The following is an 18029-nucleotide window of genomic DNA, read 5'->3' on the forward strand; positions in this document are numbered from 1 at the left end:
ACATCCTTCCTGGCGCTCTGTACCAGAGGCTTCTGACCCGCTAACTACATTCCAGGGAAACTATCCCTGCGTGTGCGTGAAGATGTTCACCTCGGCATTGTTTATCACAGCAAGAAAATGAGGAAGGACCCATCTCTGAAAAAGTACCCAGATAATGATGTGTTCCCTAGGGAACAGCACACTACCTCTAAAAAAACGATGCTTATGAAGGAATCATAAATGGAACGTACAAACTACAAGACTGTTTGTATGAGTCAAACTCAGCTATGGAAGAATGTATACTGTTTACATAGCTGAGGTTTTACAGGCAGTGAGAAAAAGAGCGAGAGATTAAACACTAAAACAGCTGCTGCTGTTGGTTTAGGCTAAGGGTTTATGTGTGAATTTTTATTTAATTCTTTAGGCTTTTTGTGAGTTGGTTTTTCGCCATTACCATAAATTATGTATTATACACAAAAGCAGCCCGGACAAGTTTAAAAATAAAGAGATTTTTTTTTAAAGGCCAGGAAGGTCAGCCTAGGCAAGATAGCGAGACCTTGTCTCTACTAAAAATCAAAAAGGGCCGGGCACAGTGGCTCATGCCTGTAATTCCAGCACTTTGGGAGGCTGAGGTGGGAGGATTGCTGGAGCCCAAGAGTTTGTAACCAACCTGGGCGACATAGTGAGACCATACCTCTACAAAAAATACAAACAATTAGCCAGGTATGTATGGTGGTGTGCACCTGTAGTCCCAGCTACTCAGGAGGCCCTTCTAGCACGCACCTTGGTGAAGAGCCGCCACCACTGCCAGTTCCGCAGCTTCAGGTAGGCAGCGCAGTTCCGCTGGAGGACCTTCATGGCAGTAAGCTGCTGCTGCCGCTTGGCAAATGCTCTGTGTGGTGAGGAACATGGTCAGCGCGGGGCAGTGGACAGCAAACCCGACCTAACAGTCCTGGTCTTGTCCTCAAGCTTTTCTGGGGGTCTACCCTTGCCTGGGGCACCTCAAGAAAGAAATTCAGGGAAGGGGTCTGGCCTTGGGGTTGAGATAAGTTTCTCCCACTTACAGGCTGTGTGACTCCATGAGGCACTGATCTTACAGTGGGCGAAGGACCTAGGTCACCAGACTACCCCTCCACTGAGGTGCCCATGGGGGTGAAGGCACGTGTGAAGTAACCACAGATCCTACTCAGTGTGGGGACTGAGCGTGACCCTTGGTGATTAAGCCGACTGGCCCTGGGTGACTCTGGACTTCAGCTTCCCACCCTTCGTGCTGTTCCCTATCTGAGCTTTTGTTTGGTGGGAGAACGTCAGAAGCTGATGTACTGTGAAGGTGGGCTGCAGGTGTCAGCTGGAGGGCTTTTGGATAAACAAGCCTCCATCTGTGCAAATGCCACACCCTCGAGCTTCGTCTCCCAGAGCTCGGCGCTCCTGCTAGGACCCTCATCCCCGAGCACAAGGGGACGAGTGTGCAGTGCCCACACCCGCTGTCCTGCAGCAGGGGAGCCGTCATTCCCCAGGGAGTCAAGGATGAGTCTGGACTCAAGGATGGCCTGCTCCCCTGGAATCACAGGGTTCTTTAGGGACAGGCAGGCTCTGGGTGCTATCCCCACAAGGGTCACACGGTAAGGAGTCCTGGTAAGCAGGATCTTTCAGGCAGGCAAATCCAAGCAGAGTCAGCCTCTTCCCACCCATCACTCTAAACCCCAATCAGAAATGCCCGATTCAGCCAGGAGCAGTGGCTCACGCCTGTAATCCCAGCACTTTGGGAGGCTGAGGTGGGTGAATCACTTGAGGTCAGGAGTTCGAAACCAGCCTGGGCAACATGACGAAACTCCGTCTCTACTAAAAATACAAAAATTAGCCGGGCGTGGTGGCGTGCGCCTGTAACCTCAGCTACTAGTGAGGCTGAGGCAGGAGAATCACTTGAACGTGGGAGGTGGAGGTTGCAGTGAGCCGAGAACGTGCCACAGCACTCCAGCCTGGGCGACAGAGTGAGACTCCATCTCAAAAAAAAAAAAAGAAAAAAGAAAAAAAAAAGAACTGCCCGATTCTACTCCTCAAAGGTAGAAACCCAGGAACAGGGGTAGGAAGAGCCACCTGGGCCTCCCTGACAGGCATGTGACTGGCTGCAGTGGGGTGTCCTAGACCACGGCCTGCTAAGTGCTCTTTGGCAACAGAAGGGCGTGGCAAGGCCTGGCGTGTGGGGCAGGAATATCTCCCGAGACTCACTTCCTGGCCAGGTAGCCCCTGCAGCAGGCCTGGAACCCTATGATGACGTCGGTGATCTTCAGGTCTCGCTCCTCCTCCAGGTGGGCCAGCACACCGGCGCGGAAGAAGACTTTGCTCTGGCCAATGCGGTACAGGTTGCTGTCGAGCTCCAGGGCTTTTATCTAGGTGGGAGGAGTAGGCCGTTTACCTGGCCAGCAACTGGCCACGGCTCCATGAAAGGGTGGCCCAGGCACAGCTGGAGGTGTGCCCTTCACCCTTCTTCTCACTGGCTGACGAGCATCTGGAGAGCAGAAAGCCATCTCCTCTCCCTCCTTCTTCCTGTTCCCCATCTCCCCGTCACCGAACGCAGGCTGTGCACACAGTAGGTGTTGAATTTTTCCTTCTCTTTTCCTCCCACCAACTCCCTACTCTGCAGCCAAAGCTTTCTGATTCTTTAGAAAGAACGTGAAGTAAAACGAGGCCAAAGGTAGCAGCTGCTAACCTGGACACGCCAGAAACAACAGGATGCTAGGAAGGGGAAAAAAGGAGCAGGGTGGGATTCAGCCCTGGCTTGGCACTGAGTCACCGCAGGGCTTTCATTCAACCGGAACTCAGAGCATGCGCACGGCCCGTCCAGCACTGCACTAGGGCTGGGAGTGGGGAGGGAGGGAGGAGAAGCCCAGGTCACGGAGCACCAGGCCTGCTGCCCTGGCTGCGAGCTGCCCTGCTCACCACACTGGATGTGGAGTCAGGCCCGTGAGCAAGAAAGCAGGAGAATGTCCCCCAAACCAAAGAGGCCATCATCTTACATCAGAGCCCGGCCATGGCTACAGTTCTTGTCTCCTCCACACAACCCTGGTGCCAAACACCATCCCTGGCTATCTGAGGCCCAGGGGCTGCTGCAAAGGGCGCCCGGCAGAGTCAGACGCGGAGCATCAGAAGGGACACAGCCTGGGCATCCACCGACCACTGATATAGCAAGGCGGGCCCTGGCCATGTGGGCACTCCCCAGACAAGGGGCTGACCATCCAGAGAGGCAGGGACAGCAGCTCAACTCACCATGAGCACGCACGCCTGCTTCCCGTCCATGAAACCCTTGGGAATGGAGTTTGGAGTCAGGATCTCATATCTGAGGAAGGAAAGAGAGGCCTGGTCATTTTACCCATTGCCTCGATTCCACATGCCTGGAATATAGGCGAGAGATTAACATCATTTCTACAATGCAACAGACACAGAATTCTTTACACAAACTCTCCTAAGGAAAGAAGACACAGGCAAATCCCACCCCACTCTTTTCTTCGGCTGAATGAAACAAGGAAGCCTTGGTGTTTTCTGGAAAGTGAATGGAAACTCGTGTAGGACCGTTTCAATCACTCAAGGGCGTGCTTCAGGTTGGACTAAGTGCTAATTGCCTGGGATCCTCATCTGTCACCCAGGGACAGCCATGTTCACACAGCTTCCCTGGGACGCTGCAGGGAGCTGTTAATAAACAGAGATGGCCCAAGAAATAAAGGGCTGCGTCCCGACAGCAACTGACATTCAGCACAGTCATTAGAGAAATAGGAAGGTGTCGCCGTCTTCGCACACAGCAACGCACGGCCGTGTTTCATTTCCACAAAGTTCCTGTAATATCCTAGGTCTCTGGCTGATTCTTTTACATTTCTTTTCATAGCTCCTCTAATGTAGCAAATAGCACCAGGGCCGGCAGTTACTAGGAGCAAAAGTCAACAGGATGATGATGACCTGCATTTCGGTATTAAAATGGGGAAGTCTCCTTTCCTGCAAAGGGTGGAAAAGAGAAGGAGGTGGGGAAGAGCTGGCCAGACTCAGTTCTACATGGATGGAGGACGTCGCTCCCTCACGACAGGATCCTGCCAGGGAACAGCAGCCCACCTCTGGGACTCACTGCACACACAGCAGGGCCCAGGAGAAGCGGGCTCCGGGCCCTGGCTCACCTCTGCCGAAACTCCTGGAAGACCACCCTGTTGGGGAAGCCCTGGCGGCAGATACGGATGCCCTCGAGAACGCCGTTGCAGCGCAGCTGGTCCAGCACGAGATGCGGGTCCAGCTTGCCGGCCTGGGGAAGAAAACACACGCATGCGGTCTCACTTCCGTGCCTAGAACAGTCGGAGAATAGTCGGGGAACCCCTATGAACCTGACAGGGCAAGAGCCTAAGGGAGGGGGTCGCTGCAGCCCACAGGTTTGGACAATGAAGTCAAAGGATCCAGGTCTGGGAGGGGCCGATGCCACCAAGAGGAAGTGCAGGCTGTGAACGTAGCATATCTCCTAAGCGAGCCAAGGCCCACCCTGCAGAGAAACGACTGAAGGCTCTGTGCATGCTGGGCTGGAGGGGTGCTTTTGCTGGGGAGACAGACAAGGGCTGAGCACCCCACACCACAGTGCCCTGCCCGGGCCACCCCACCAGGCGGCCGCACCTTCTTCTCGTGGTTGGGGATGATGCAGCGGACAAAGTTGGGGTTGGTGTTCCTCAGCGTAGCCATCAGCTTGGCCAGCTGCTCCTTGTAAAGCTGCCCCACAGTGCGGAACATGCCCTTCCGCGTCTTGAAGGCCCCGGGCAGTGCGGTCTCCGACATGCCGGCCACCTGGTCCAGGCCAATGATGCGGTCCACTGTGGAGACCACAGAGAACACGTGAGTGCCCACACAGTTGCAGCCGGGTGGTGGGGGAGCACGTAGGAGAGAGAGACAGGCACACGTCGGACAGGAAAAGAGGAGACAGAATGAAACAACAGGACCCTTTCCAATTGGAGCCTACACTGGGTGCTAAGGTCATCCCCAAACACAGTGGGAAGCCAAGGGGGATGCAAAGGCACTGGGCTTGTCTCTTGGGGAGCCATGCATCTGCCACAGCCACCTCACCTTCCTGTCACCTACCTTCAGCCACTCTCGAAGCTCTTATTTCCAAAAAGACTCAATGAAGCTAGTCATGTATTTTGGAATAGTGAGAATTCTACTAGCCTGGCTCTAACGAGGGGTGTGAAAACCTGGCTTACGGAATCCTGCTGTCCTATGGTCACAGTTAGAAAAAAAAAAAATCAGTATCTTGAATTCTCACTGACCCTGTCATAAGAGCACTGGGCTGGGAGTCAGGAGGCAGAGCTTGGGGCCACCCTGTCACTGTCTGCAGAACCTGGCAGGGTCCCCTCTATATCTACGCAGACATCTCAGGAAGAGAGAGCTCCAAAGAACTGCTCTTGATCATAAATACTCCAAAGTTTAGGGATCTCTTCACGTACTTGTATTTCATTTTGTCTCCTGGTGCACGGGTCTTTCTCATGTAAACCGACCCTCAAGGGAAGCAGCCCCTAGCACTGGAACTCACGCCCAGCAGCAATTAAACCAATTGCATCCTCCAAGGTAAAAAACAAACAAACAAGCCAAACCAAAGTGGCCAGCGATTTGAGATCAGTTTAAGCAAGAGCTAATGTTAAATGTGAAGCCTTCTATTACTGGATATAAAAGTGAAGAATACTGACGAAGCCCGTTTCGTATTCCTTCACGGCCAGATTACTATTATTTACTTGAAGACAGCAAAAAGGATGCTTGCTTAAGACAGAAGCCAGGAGTGTGGATGGAGCCTACAAACCAGTCAATTAAAATGGGAGGTGGCTGGGCATGGTGGCTCGCGCCTGTAATCCCAGCACTTTGGGAGGCTGAGGCGGGTGGATCACCTGAAGTCAGGAGTTCGAGACCAGCCAGGCTAACATGGTGAAACCCCATCTCTACTAAAAATACAAAAGTTAGCTGGGCGTGGTGGCGGGTGCCTGTAATCCTAGCTACTTGGGAGGCTGAGGCAGGAGAATCGCTTGAACCCAGGAGGCGGAGGTTGCAGTGAGCCGAGATTGCACCATGGCACTCCAGCCTGGGTGACAAGAACAAAACTCCGTCTCAAAAAAAAAAAAAAGGGAGTCATCTTTGACCTTATGTACCCACCACAGGGCCAATATTCCTGGCTGCCACAGGTTTCCTGGGCGTGGCAACTTGCAAAAGCCACTCAGGTTGTCCAGAGAAAGGTTAATGTGGCCTCATCGTAACTGGCCCTTTTAGCTGAGTGTATCCTGGCCCCACCCCCATGGAGCAGACCTTGCCGAGCAACTGTTGAATGAACACACAGATGCCACTTCAGCTTTCAGGTGCACAGACACAGCAGTGTGCATACCTGAACCTCATGCTAAGACACTCGCAGCCACTCAAGCAGTTTAAGACACTGTCTTTAGGCATGAAGCTCTAAGGAGGATACACATTTTTAAACAATTTTTGCTGTTTTAAGATTTTTTTTTTTTTGAGGCAGGGTCTCACCCTGTCACCCAGGCTGGAGTACAGTGGTGCAATCACAGCTCACTGCAGCCTTGACCTCCTGTGCTCAAGTGATCCTCCCGCCTCAGCCTCCTGAGCAGCTGGGACTACAGGCATGCACTATCACACCCAGCTGATTTTTTTTTTTAATTTTTTTGTAGAGATGAGGGTCTCCCTGTGTTGCCCAGAATGGTCTCAAACTCCTGGACTCAAGCAATCCTCCCGCCTCAGCCTCCCAGATTGCTGGGATTACAGTGTTTTAAGATTTGAATGTGACGTCTCCAAATTCCAGACACAGCCCCTCATTTGCCCAGTTTGCTACTACAGGCCGGCGACAGGCACAGTGCGGGGAACCTGCCCAGAAGCCCAGGGGCAGATCAGGGAACTGGGGTGTAAGCAGGCAGGAAAAGCCAAGGCAAGCAGGGGGGGCGCGAGAAAACCTAGGCAGAAGCATTTCTTGCACAGCTTTGGACGCACCACACACACAAGAGACACCACTCGGGCGGCCAGTCACCTGGTTCTAGGTGGAGAATAGGAAAGCGATGATAGAAATAGGCTCTCTGAGTGCTCTGCATCTCTGCAACAGAGAGGTTAAAGCAAAACCCAGGCAAAGGAAAAGGAGAAACCAACAGAAAGAATTAAAAAGAACCACTCAAAGCAACCAGCCTACCAAGGAGTAGAGGCGGGAATGCGACATGGCGCGGGGCTGGGAGCCTGGGCTGCGAGGCTCGGGGCTGCCCTTGACTTTCCCACACACGGAAAGCGCTCCGCCCAGGAGGACCCGGCCACGGTGTGTGCGCGAGGGCCGTGGCCTCCTGTTTCGGTCCGAGGAGCCCTCTCTCATGGGAGCTACAGAGGGCAGAGACCACCTGGCCTATGTCAGGGGGCACATGTGTACCCCTTGTTTGGCGGCTCAGCCCACTGTGGAGGTGGGAAGATGACCAGCCGCAGCCAAGAGGAGGTAGGGGGCGAAGGGCAAAGGGCGTACCATCCTTCCACAGCTCGGAGACAAACTTGTCAGAGGACTGGTGGAGCAGTGTGGCGATGTTGTCATTCAGGGGATCCATGTTCTTCATCAGCCACTCGTCAGCTTTGTAATCCACCTGGCGGGGTCAGAGAGGCAGGAGTCACAAGCTGCGCTGGGGACACGTGTGCTCACAGGGTCTCCGGAGCACAGGCTAACCCCATGCGTGGAAAAGTCAGAAAACGTGAAGACCCTTTGATCCAGCATTTCCACCCCTAAGAAGGAAGTGATGAGGATAAGGGGCGCGAGGCATCAAGACGTTCTCTGAGGCGTCTCGTGCAGAGCCAAAGCCTCAAAGCAAGGCATGGCCAACAACGGGAGCCTGGCTCTAGACATGGCATGGTGGCCACATGGTACCATGCTGGGTTTCAGCTTTCTTTAAATTTTTAGGTAATATGAACAAAGAAAAACAATCCTGGAAGGACAACAAAATGTTACTATTTCTTTTTAGTCATAAGACAAGTAATTTTTGTTTTTTCTTTGTCTTTTTAGAATGTTCACGTTTTCTCTAAGTATGTGTCAGTTTCATCTTTTTGGAAATATATTCTGTTTTCAAATATATTTTTTTAATTGGGCAGCCTCCTAAACTAGAGGGTTCAGAGAGACTCCCAGAAATAGATTCCTTTTTTCTCATTTTAAATAGAGATAGGGGCTGGGTGCGGTGGCTCATGCCTGTAATCCCAGCACTTTGGGAGGCCAAGGCGGGCGGATCACCTGAGGTCAGGAGTTCGAGACCAGCCTGGCCAACATGGTGAAACCCCATCTCTATTAAAAATACAAAAATTAGCCGGGCGTGGTGGCACATGCCTGTAATCCCAGCTACAGGGCTGTAATCTCAGCCCCTAGGGGGGCTGAGGCAGGAGGACCGCTTGAACCTGGGAGACGGAGGTTGCAGTGAGCTGAGATCGTGCCACTGCACTCTAGCCTGGGCAACAGAACAAGACTCCGTCTCAAAAAAAAAAAAAAAAAAAATAGAGATAGGGTCTCACTATGTTGCCCAAGCTGGTCTCAAACTTCTGGGCTCAAACTGTCTTCTTGCCTTGGCCTCCCCAAGTGTTGGGATTACAGGCATGAGCCCCTGTGCTCTGCTAAAATATATACTTAACAAAACAAGTAATACAGCATGACATCTTCATTGCAAAAGGTCCCAGAACAATACCCAGAGAGCATCAGGGACCTAGGCCTCCCTCTTCCCAACACAAACTGCAGCCCAGAGGTGCTCCCCTCAGTATGCAAGCGAATGCACGCTGCTGCAGCCCAGAGGTGCTCCCCTCAGTATGCAAGCGAATGCACGCTGCTGCAGCCCAGGGGTGCTCCCCTCAGCATGAAGGCGAATGCACGCTGCTGCAGCCCAGGGGTGCTCCTCAGCATGCAGGCGAATGCACGCTGCTGCAGCCCAGGGGTGCTCCCCTCAGCATGCAGGCTAATGCACCCCGCTGCAGCCCAGGGGTGCTCCCCTCAGTATGCAGGTGAATGCACGTTGCTGTTTATCATGAGGTAGGTGATGCCAGTTTCCTTTCCCCAGGCTCAGACCCTCTCACCCAGGCCAACATCCTTGTCCTTTTAGCGGCCACAGCACAGCCCACGGAAAGACGCACCACAGTTGATGCCATCGTGCAGGCCCCTTGGTGGGCTTTAGGGTGTTCCTAATTATTCAGCATTACAAATAATCCCACAGCAAAAGCCTTCCTGGAAGCTTCTGCACTGATGAGCGTGTGCGTTTCCCGAAGGTGAGAGTGGAGAAAGGAGGCTCGGGAAACATTCCTTGGTTAATGGTGTAAATCGCTTTTTTGGCTTTATTATTTTTTTCATGGGTAGTTTAAGACAGTTGCTTCCGCAGCCCCAGGAACCAGCCAAGCTAAATAGAAGAGGCCGGCACAGGTGTGCTAGAACCGGGCCTGGACTCCTTGTGGCTTGGGAACAGACCTGTGAAAGCTCCCACATCTCCTCGCCAGTCACCACCAACTAGTCACCACCAAAAAGGAGATGGCGCAGCCCCTGCCTAATCACAGCAATTAACTGTTAGGGTCTTTGTGCAGGAAGCACACAATATGCTGAGAAAAACCAGCTTTTGTCTAAGCATGCACCTCTATGGACTAAGTTGGGTCTAAGCCCCAGTCACATGCCGACTGGGAAGATGTCTGCTAGGTAAGTGTTGAGGGCAGGTCCACCACTGACTGACTGTGGCAGACTTGGCAACAGCAGCTGTCACCCACAGCAGTGGCAATTCCCCACACCTCCCCCCGCCGAAACTAGGACATGTTTGGCGATGTCTGGAGACATTTTGGGTTGTCACAACTAAGGACGGTGCTCCTAACTCTAGCGGGTAGCAGCCAGGGATGCTGCTAAACATCCTAGCATGCACAGGAGGGTCCCACAATAAAGAATGACCCAGCCCGCAATACCAGGAATGCCGAGGTTGAGGAGCCCTGCCCCAGAGCACTGATCCATGCCACATGTTGGGCCTCAAGAGCTTGTTTAATCCACGTAATCCTGTACGGTGGGTGGTCATTCTCATTTTCCAGATGAGGAAACCAAGGATCAGAGAGGTTAAGTAACTGACCCGAAGTCAAACAGCTTATGAGTGGCAGAGCTCTATTCAAACTCTGAGCCCATGCCTTTAGCCAAGCTCTGCACCTGACAGTCAGGCCCAACGATAATGCATGATGACAACCAGCCTGGGCACCGCGGTGGAGTGTCGCAGGCTTCTAACAGCATGGAGCAGGTGAAGGGGCTCTGTAAGCTGTGTAAATGATGATGCTGTCACCGGCCACATTACTGGGTGAGTCATTGTGCAAGAACCGTACTCAGGTCACACCCCTGCGTCCCCAGGAGCTACCCGGCTCCTGGTCCTAGAGAGCCTCGACTCCACCTCTCCTGTGAAGATCTGGCCAGCACCTCCCCGTGAGTGCTCCTCACCTTGCCTGCATAGTGGATAATGCAGAAATCAGCTTTGTCCTTCAGCTGCTTGGGCTTCTGGAACTTGGGGTGGGTGCCCTGCTCCTGCATCACCTTCTCCACGAAGCTCTTGTCGGTGGCTTTGGGGAACCAGCATTCCTCGTCCAGCAGGGCCAGAATGCCCGGGGGGCCTGCCTGGAGGAAGCGCAGCATCAGCACAGGTGAGCGCACCCTGGGAGGGGCACCCCACCCTTCAAGAAGCCAAAGCCCGGACATCAGAATCCCCTGAATCCCACAGAGGGTGGGCGACACACTCCCCAGGAGAAGCAAAGCACTGTTGAAGATTTCTAGTTTATAAAGAAACCTCTGGGGCCCAGGCTGCGGCTGACACCTTTACCCAAAGATCCATCACGGTGGTTCTCCAGCATTAGTGAAAGCCCCAGTGGGTTTGATGAAAAGTGCAGATCTGCTGACCCGGGGGGCCAGAGTCTGACTTCACAGTGCACTGGGGTCTGCCCAGGAGGCTGCCCTCAACAAGTACCCTGTGATCCTGCCACGGGAGATGCCACCCCACATGCTTTGCGCCTGCATGTCTATGATGAGATGGGATATGTAGGAGGAGCCCCTTGAGGAAGACAGTCCCAGGGACCCAGCAGCCTTCTGCACACTGAGTTTACAAGACAAGAAAGCAGATTTGGACACTGCAGAGAGGCTGACAAAACTTGAAGCCCAGTGGGTTCCTATTAGTTGGAAAATTCAACTGATTAAAGAAAAAAGCTCATTACAAAAGTAAATTTTTGGCCAGGCGCGGTGGCTCACGCCTGTAATCCCAGCACTTTGGGAGGCCGAGGCGGGCGGATCACCTAAGGTCAGGAGCTCGAGACCAGCCTGGCCAACATGGTGAAACTCCGTCTCTACTAATAATACAAAAATAAGCCTGTAATCCCAGCCACTCAGGAGGCTGAGGCAGGAGAATCGCTTCAAACAGGGAGGCAAAGGTTGCAGTGAGCCGAGATCACGCCATTGCACTCCAGCCTGGGCGACAAGAGCAAAACTCTGTCTCAAAAAAAAAATGGAAATTTTTTTCAAACTGAAAAAACTTTGTCCTAGGCCTTCTGATCAATTAACCATAATCAAAAGAAAACCCAGAGACAGGCCAGGCACGGTGGCTCACACCTGTAATCCCAGTACTTTGGGAGGCCGAGGAGGGCAAATCATGAGGTCGGGAGATTGAGACCACGGTGAAACTCCGCCTCCACTAAAAATACAAAAAAATTAGCTGGGCGTGGTGGCGGGCGCCTGTAGTCCCAGCTACTCAGGAGGCTGAGGCAGGAGAATGGCATGAACCCGGAAGGCGGAGCTTGCAGTGAGCCAAGATCAGGCCACTGCACTCCAGCCTGGGCGACAGAGCGAGACTCCGTCTCAAAAAAAAAAAAAGAAGAAAACACAGACACAGAAACAGCTCAGGCTTCATTACAGATCATACCCCCAACAAGCCTAAAACACAAACAGGCGACCCAACCTCTACCTGGCAAGAGGTTTAAGTATGAACTCATTGGAAAGGGTTCCTCTTTTCCATCTTCACACAGCTAATGCTGGCGATAAAAGCACTGCTGCTTGCTGGTTTTATGGGGGGATGAGCTGAGCTTTGGTACGTGTACACCTGGGCAGAGCACTCAACGCCCAGGGTCTGCACTGTTCCATGCTACAGTGAAAGCAGCCCGCGATAGGGCCTTACTACATCCATGCATGGCTGTTTCTTTAAGACAAAGAAATGCTTATCGAGCCCAGCCTTCAGGAGGATGCTGGGTGGTCTTCTGGGACTGAAAACAGGATGCTAGGGCCCCCGCCACATCTGCACCTGGTCCGGCAGCTGGGAAAAGCCCAGCCCACAGCTGCCGCCCAGAGCATCTCCTCTAATGGAGGCACCCACCCAGGCCTCCCAGGCACTGGATCTCAGCCTCGGGGCTTCGTCCTCCGGGTGGCACCAAAAGGAAGGGGAGTTAAGACACCTCCACAACCAACACAGAGCTGAGGTGAGGAGCGGGTGCCCCGGAAGGGAAAAGCCAGAGGCAGGTGTGAGGTCAAAGCAAGCCTGGCACTCACTGGCTTCTCAATGAGGTCGATGCAGGGCTGCAGGTCGAGGCCAAAGTCGATGAAGTTCCACTCGATGCCCTCGCGCTGGTACTCCTCCTGCTCCAGGATGAACATGGTGTGGTTGAAGAGCTGCTGCAGCTTCTCATTGGTGTAATTGATGCACAGCTGCTCAAACGAGTTCAGCTGCAAGGAGAGAAAACAATGTCAGAGAGACGCCAACCCTGCACTAAAGAGGCCCAGACACCCCTTGAGAAGGAGGGTGGGGCAGGGATACAGGAAGGGCCTCCTTGGGCACCTCCATGCCGCTGCCTTTAGAGCCCGGATGCTCCTGGCCTTCCCTTTATCCACCCAGCAGTGGGCAACATTTACTCTTTGGAGCCAGGGACCGCGGGCAGTCTGGTAAAGCCTTTTCAGAATAGTGCTTTAAATTGCATCCAATAGATTACAAAGAAAGTAGTTATTTTGAAATATAATCATCAAAATATTGTGATCCAGTAATACATTGTTTTTTATTTTTATTTTTTATTTTTTGAGACAGAGTCTCATTCTGTCACCCAGGCTGGAGTACAATGGCGCAATCTCAGCTCACTGCAGCCTCCGCTTCCTGGGCTCAAGTGATCCTCCCAGCTTAGCCTCCCTAGTAGCTGGGACCCCAGGCACACACTATGGTACATGGCTAATATTGGTATTTTTTGTAGAAATGGGGTTTCACCATGTTGCTCAGGCTGGTCTTGAACCCCTGAGCTCAAGCAATTCTTCTGCCTCAGCCTCTCGAAGTACTGGGACTACAGGTGTGAGCCACTGCACCAGGCCCTTCTATTTTTTTATTGAAGAGATGGGGCCTTGCTTTGTTGCCCAGGCTGGTCTCAAACTCCTGACTTCAAATGATTCTCTTGCCTCAGCCTTCCAAAGTGCTGGGATTACAGGAGTGAGCCACTGCACCCGGCCTCTGTGCTTCCTTATTAACAAGAACTAGCCATGGGCTTAATAACTTCCAAAATTTTGAGGTAGCGATGCATAAATGACACTACCAGATCTCTGCAACAACCGGAATGCAACACGAAAACATCTGATTTCTATTGGTGACAGATCACAAGTACTGCTAATACAACTGTGGTTTGTATAGTTTGTTCAGTTCGCAACTGGAAAAAATACATGATTTCAATGAGAGGTTAGTAAAAAATAAAGATGTAATTTTCTCATCCCAGCTCATGGCTCCTCTCAAACCTCCCGTGGACTCCAGGTTAAGAACCTCTAATCTACTGTAAGTATCGGTTTCCCTACTAGACCTCAAAGTCGTCATGGGCAAGGGAGATGTCTTATCCTGATGCTCAGGGAATATTTGCTGGAAGAATAAACAGGAAGCACCTGCCCAGGAAGCCTCCAAGAATGTGACCTAAAAGGTCCCATCCTCCCAGCCTGGACAACATGGCAAAACCCCATCCGTACAAAAAATACAAAAATTAGCCAGGTGTCATGCCACATGCCTGTAGTACCAGCTACTCGGGAAGCTGAGGTGGGAGAATGGCTTATGCCCGGGAGGTCGAAGCTGCAGTGAGCCATGTTCACACCACTGCACTCCAGCCTGGGTGACAGAGCAAGACCCTGCCTCAAAAAAAAATAATAAACAAACAAAAGGTCTCATTTTCTCCAGCATTTCTGGTTGAAAATGAGCCCTTCTGTTTAGCTTAAAAGACATCTAACTGAGCCTGGGCCACACCTGAGGCCCCATCTCTACAAAAAATGTAAAAATTAGCTGGGAGTGGTGGTGTGTGCCTATAGTTCCAGCTACTAGGGGGCTGAGGTGGGAGGATCGGTTAAGCCCAGGAGGTAAAGGCTGCAGCGAGCTATGACTGCACCTCTGTACTCCAGCCTGAGTGACAAAGCGAGACCCTGACTTTTTTTTTTTTTTTTTTGAGACAGAGTTTCACACTTGTTGCCCAGGCTGGAGTGCAATGGCGTGATCTCGGCTCACTACAACCTCCGCCTCCCGAGTTCAAGCAATTCTCCTGCCTCAGCCTCCTGAGTAGCTGGGATTACAGGCATGCGCCACCACGCCCGGCTAATATATTTTTAGTAGAGACGGGGTTTCTCCATGTTGGTCAGGCTGGTCTCAAACTCCCGACCTCAAGCAATCTGCCGGCCTTGGCCTCCCAAAGTGCTGGGATTACAGGCATGAGCTACTGTGCCCAGCCGAGACCCTGTCTTTTAAAAAAGAAAAAAAAAAAAAAAAAAACCCCACACCCAACCAAAGTCTTCATGCAAAGGAGATGGCCAACTCAGATCGATGCGGGACCATGAGAAGCAGGGTTCTTAACCAAGGATAAGGCAACCAACAGGCCAAGGAGGCAGCAGGGTGGGTAATGAAGGGCAAGGCTCACATCAAAGATCTCGAAGCCGGCAATGTCCAGGATCCCGATGAAGGAGGCGCCCTGCCTCTTGGTCTTGTCCAGAGCCTTGTTGATGCGCAGCACCAGCCAGCGGAACATCCGCTCATAGGTCGCCTTGGCCAAGGCCTCGATGGCAAAGTCAGCCTGTGGGGCACACCCGGGGAGAGTGGTGTCAGATACAAAGGATCTGAAAACCCTCATACCCTATGCCCCAGTAATTTCACTTTTAGAGTCCTCCCCCTAGAGGAACAGCCCTAAGTATGTGGGGGGGAAAAAAAAATCTTCGTGCACAAATATGTTCACTGTGGTGTTATTTAAAATGATGAAAAGTAGAAACAACCTAATATCTAACAATATGGGGACAATAAACTTAGATCTTTTGAAATAAAATGGGGACACACTAAAGGATTTACAGAAAAAGTGATGCTTCAAAATAAGGCAGTGGTCTATGGCCGTACCACCCTAAATGCACCCGATCTCATCAAAATAAGGCAGCAGTCTATGGCCATACCACCCTAAACGTGCCCGATCTCATCAAAATAAGGCAGCAGTCTACGGCCATACCACCCTAAACGCGCCCGATCTCATCAAAATAAGGCAGTGGGCAGAGGGGCAGGGGGAGATAAGACAAACGATGAGCCGAGACTCGCCGTGAGTTAGTAACTGCTGAAGCCGCCTACGTGATGGGCACGTGGGGCTCTTTACACTCTCCCCTCTTCTTTGTTTTGCACATTTGAAAAGCTCTGTAATTAAAAGCCAGAGAAATAAGTTTAATTCTTTTTTTTTTTTTAAGTCTTGTAGGAAAGAGCTGCCCAACGATATTCATCACTGGGAATTGTTTTCCTTCTCTTGATTTTTCTGTATTAAGAGTCATGTAGTATTTTTGTAATAGAAAATGGAGGTTTCTCCTTAATGGTCAGGGAAACGAACAGGTGGCAATAATAATACGCGATGTCTTTTGAAAACAACGGTCTTGTCTTTCATGCAATGCTTCTGCACAGAAACAGCCGTGAGCTGTCAGTGTACAGCGAATGGGAGAAAGACTAAAAAATGAGCTTCCAAGTATTTTTGAGAGATGGGTTTGGCACCCTAAAAACCCCCATGGCCAGCACCCTAAAAGAAACTGGAAACCCCGGAGAGAGGCAGAAAGCGGTCCGCACTGGGCGGGACCTCCACTCCGGGGGCAGGCAGGCACATCAGTCTGGCAGGAAGGAGCAAGCACTGCTGCTCGTCTCTCAGCACACGTGGCAAGCCCAAGGCAGCAGGTGGTAGAGAAACAGCCGCTTGGCACAGGCTCGAGGATGGCGGGAGCCGCCACCCTGGCACCAGAAGGAGTTGAGCTACAGTGGCATCAAGTTCCTGCTTTTATACCAGACAGGACATGCCTATATCCTTGACGACCAATCAGCCACAATACCATCTCAATGTAAAGAGGCACAATGCAGCCTCAGGATGGCACTTCCTGGGCATGAAGCCTTGAGCGTGCCATGAAGTTTCTCCAGTGCTCTAGATGGGGTTATGCCACCTCTCTCCGGGTTGCTGTGAGGACTGCATCATGGAATCATGTGAAAGTGCCTGACACGGACACCCCAGGATGGCCCACAACAGCCTCAACTGTGCTGCTGCAGGGACATTCACCCAGGAGGCAGCCAGCTGCCCTGGCCCCAGAGGACATACCTGCTCTTTAGTCTGCGCCTTCTGGACGTAATCCCTTCCCACCTTGATGCGCGGGGTGAGGATTCCTCTGGTGAAATCGGTCACATTGATACCCAAGAGATGGGACACCTTTTGGGCAGCTAAGATTTTTCAGAGAATAAGAGAGGGACAAAAAGTCCTAATTAGACCCAAGAGACTAAGTCCCTCTGCTTGACTTGGGAGCAGAGAGGAAGAAAGCCATGGGGTGAATGAGCAATCATTACCAGGACAACCACATCTGGGCCCTTCTTTAGCAGGGCCACAGACACCTAGCACCCCCCAGACTCAGCAGCCACATGCAGGTCAGTGGGCAGGGCAGCTGTACCTCCCCCGAGCCCCACGGGGCAGAGAGGAAGGCGTCCTGACTGGAGGCCCCAGCGGCAGCAGCGGTTCCTCTGTCCACTCTCAGCCGCACACCTCAGAGTGTAAAAGCAGGTCCCTACCCACCACTGGGGCTGAGAGGAGCAGGCCAACCTGGTGCTGGGGCACGGAACAGCACAGGATCCCACAGGAATGTCTTTTTTTTTTTTTTTTGAGACGGAGTCTTGCTCTTGTTGCCCAGGCTGGAGTGCAGTGGCGCGACTTCGGCTCACTGCAACCCCTACCTCCTGGCTTCAAGCAGTTCTCCTGCCTCAGCCTCCCGAGTAGCTGGGATTACAGGCGCACGCCACCATGCCCGGCTAATTTTTGTATTTTTAATAGAGATGGGGTTTCACAATGTTGGCCAGGCTGGTCTCGAACTCCTGACCTCGTGATCTGCCCGCCTCAGCCTCCCAAACTGCTGGGATTACAGATGTGAGCCACCACGCCCGGTCAGGAGTGTCTTTTACAATCTACACACCCATGCGTTACATCCTTAGAGAGACCCTAAGGAGGGCACGTTAAGACTGAATAACTTGCATGGGGTCATTTGCAGCAACCCTAACAAAGGGGCTGAGTCGGGTGTGGCAAGGACATAATTTCAAGATCTCGACATAGTCACGGGCAAGGCTCCCATTAAGGAGGAGCTACGGCAGAAATCATTGGTGTCCTGACAAATGGTTTGGTCTCAGGAATGAATAAGGGAAGCCCTGGTCCACATGATCACAAGTTTTTCTGAAATGCTTACTTGGTGAGAAAAAAAAGCAGGGTCATGTTTACGTGTGTTTTACATCTGTATAGAAAATACCGACAGATATACGGCCATAAACACACCTAACATTAAAAAGAACAGTGTCCGGAATTTCCGCAAGACCTTCCCTCCTGAGCAAATCCATGGCCAAGCACCTGCCCCATTATTTCCGGCGAGAGGCCCCGGGTGTTACCTGTGTTGTCGGGCATGGACGCCTGGTCAGTGTTCCGCTCCTTCTTGAAGACGATGTTGCCGAGCTGAAGAACCCCTGAGATGACCCGCAGCAGGCCTTTGGGTGCAATCAGAGGCA

The 18029-nt window shown here is 52.1% G+C and overlaps 1 protein-coding gene across 1 annotated transcript in view; it reads right to left on the reverse strand.

Moving 5' to 3' along the window:
• MYH9 (myosin heavy chain 9) overlaps positions 1–18029 on the reverse strand; it is a 105405-nt gene that overhangs the window by 19005 nt on the left and 68371 nt on the right. Inside the window, exons 10-20 of the mRNA XM_016939084.4 lie at positions 17913–18008; positions 16591–16709; positions 14905–15057; positions 12533–12706; positions 10448–10621; positions 7493–7607; positions 4624–4817; positions 4143–4264; positions 3247–3316; positions 2209–2369; positions 763–871 (exon numbers count right to left, since the gene is read on the reverse strand). Coding sequence (XP_016794573.1) covers positions 763–871; positions 2209–2369; positions 3247–3316; positions 4143–4264; positions 4624–4817; positions 7493–7607; positions 10448–10621; positions 12533–12706; positions 14905–15057; positions 16591–16709; positions 17913–18008 — 1487 coding nt within the window. The remainder of the gene's footprint in view (positions 1–762; positions 872–2208; positions 2370–3246; positions 3317–4142; positions 4265–4623; positions 4818–7492; positions 7608–10447; positions 10622–12532; positions 12707–14904; positions 15058–16590; positions 16710–17912; positions 18009–18029) is intronic.

Source organism: Pan troglodytes, chromosome 23, assembly GCF_028858775.2.
Source record: "Pan troglodytes isolate AG18354 chromosome 23, NHGRI_mPanTro3-v2.0_pri, whole genome shotgun sequence".
In the NCBI taxonomy this organism is placed as follows: Eukaryota; Metazoa; Chordata; class Mammalia; order Primates; family Hominidae; genus Pan; species Pan troglodytes.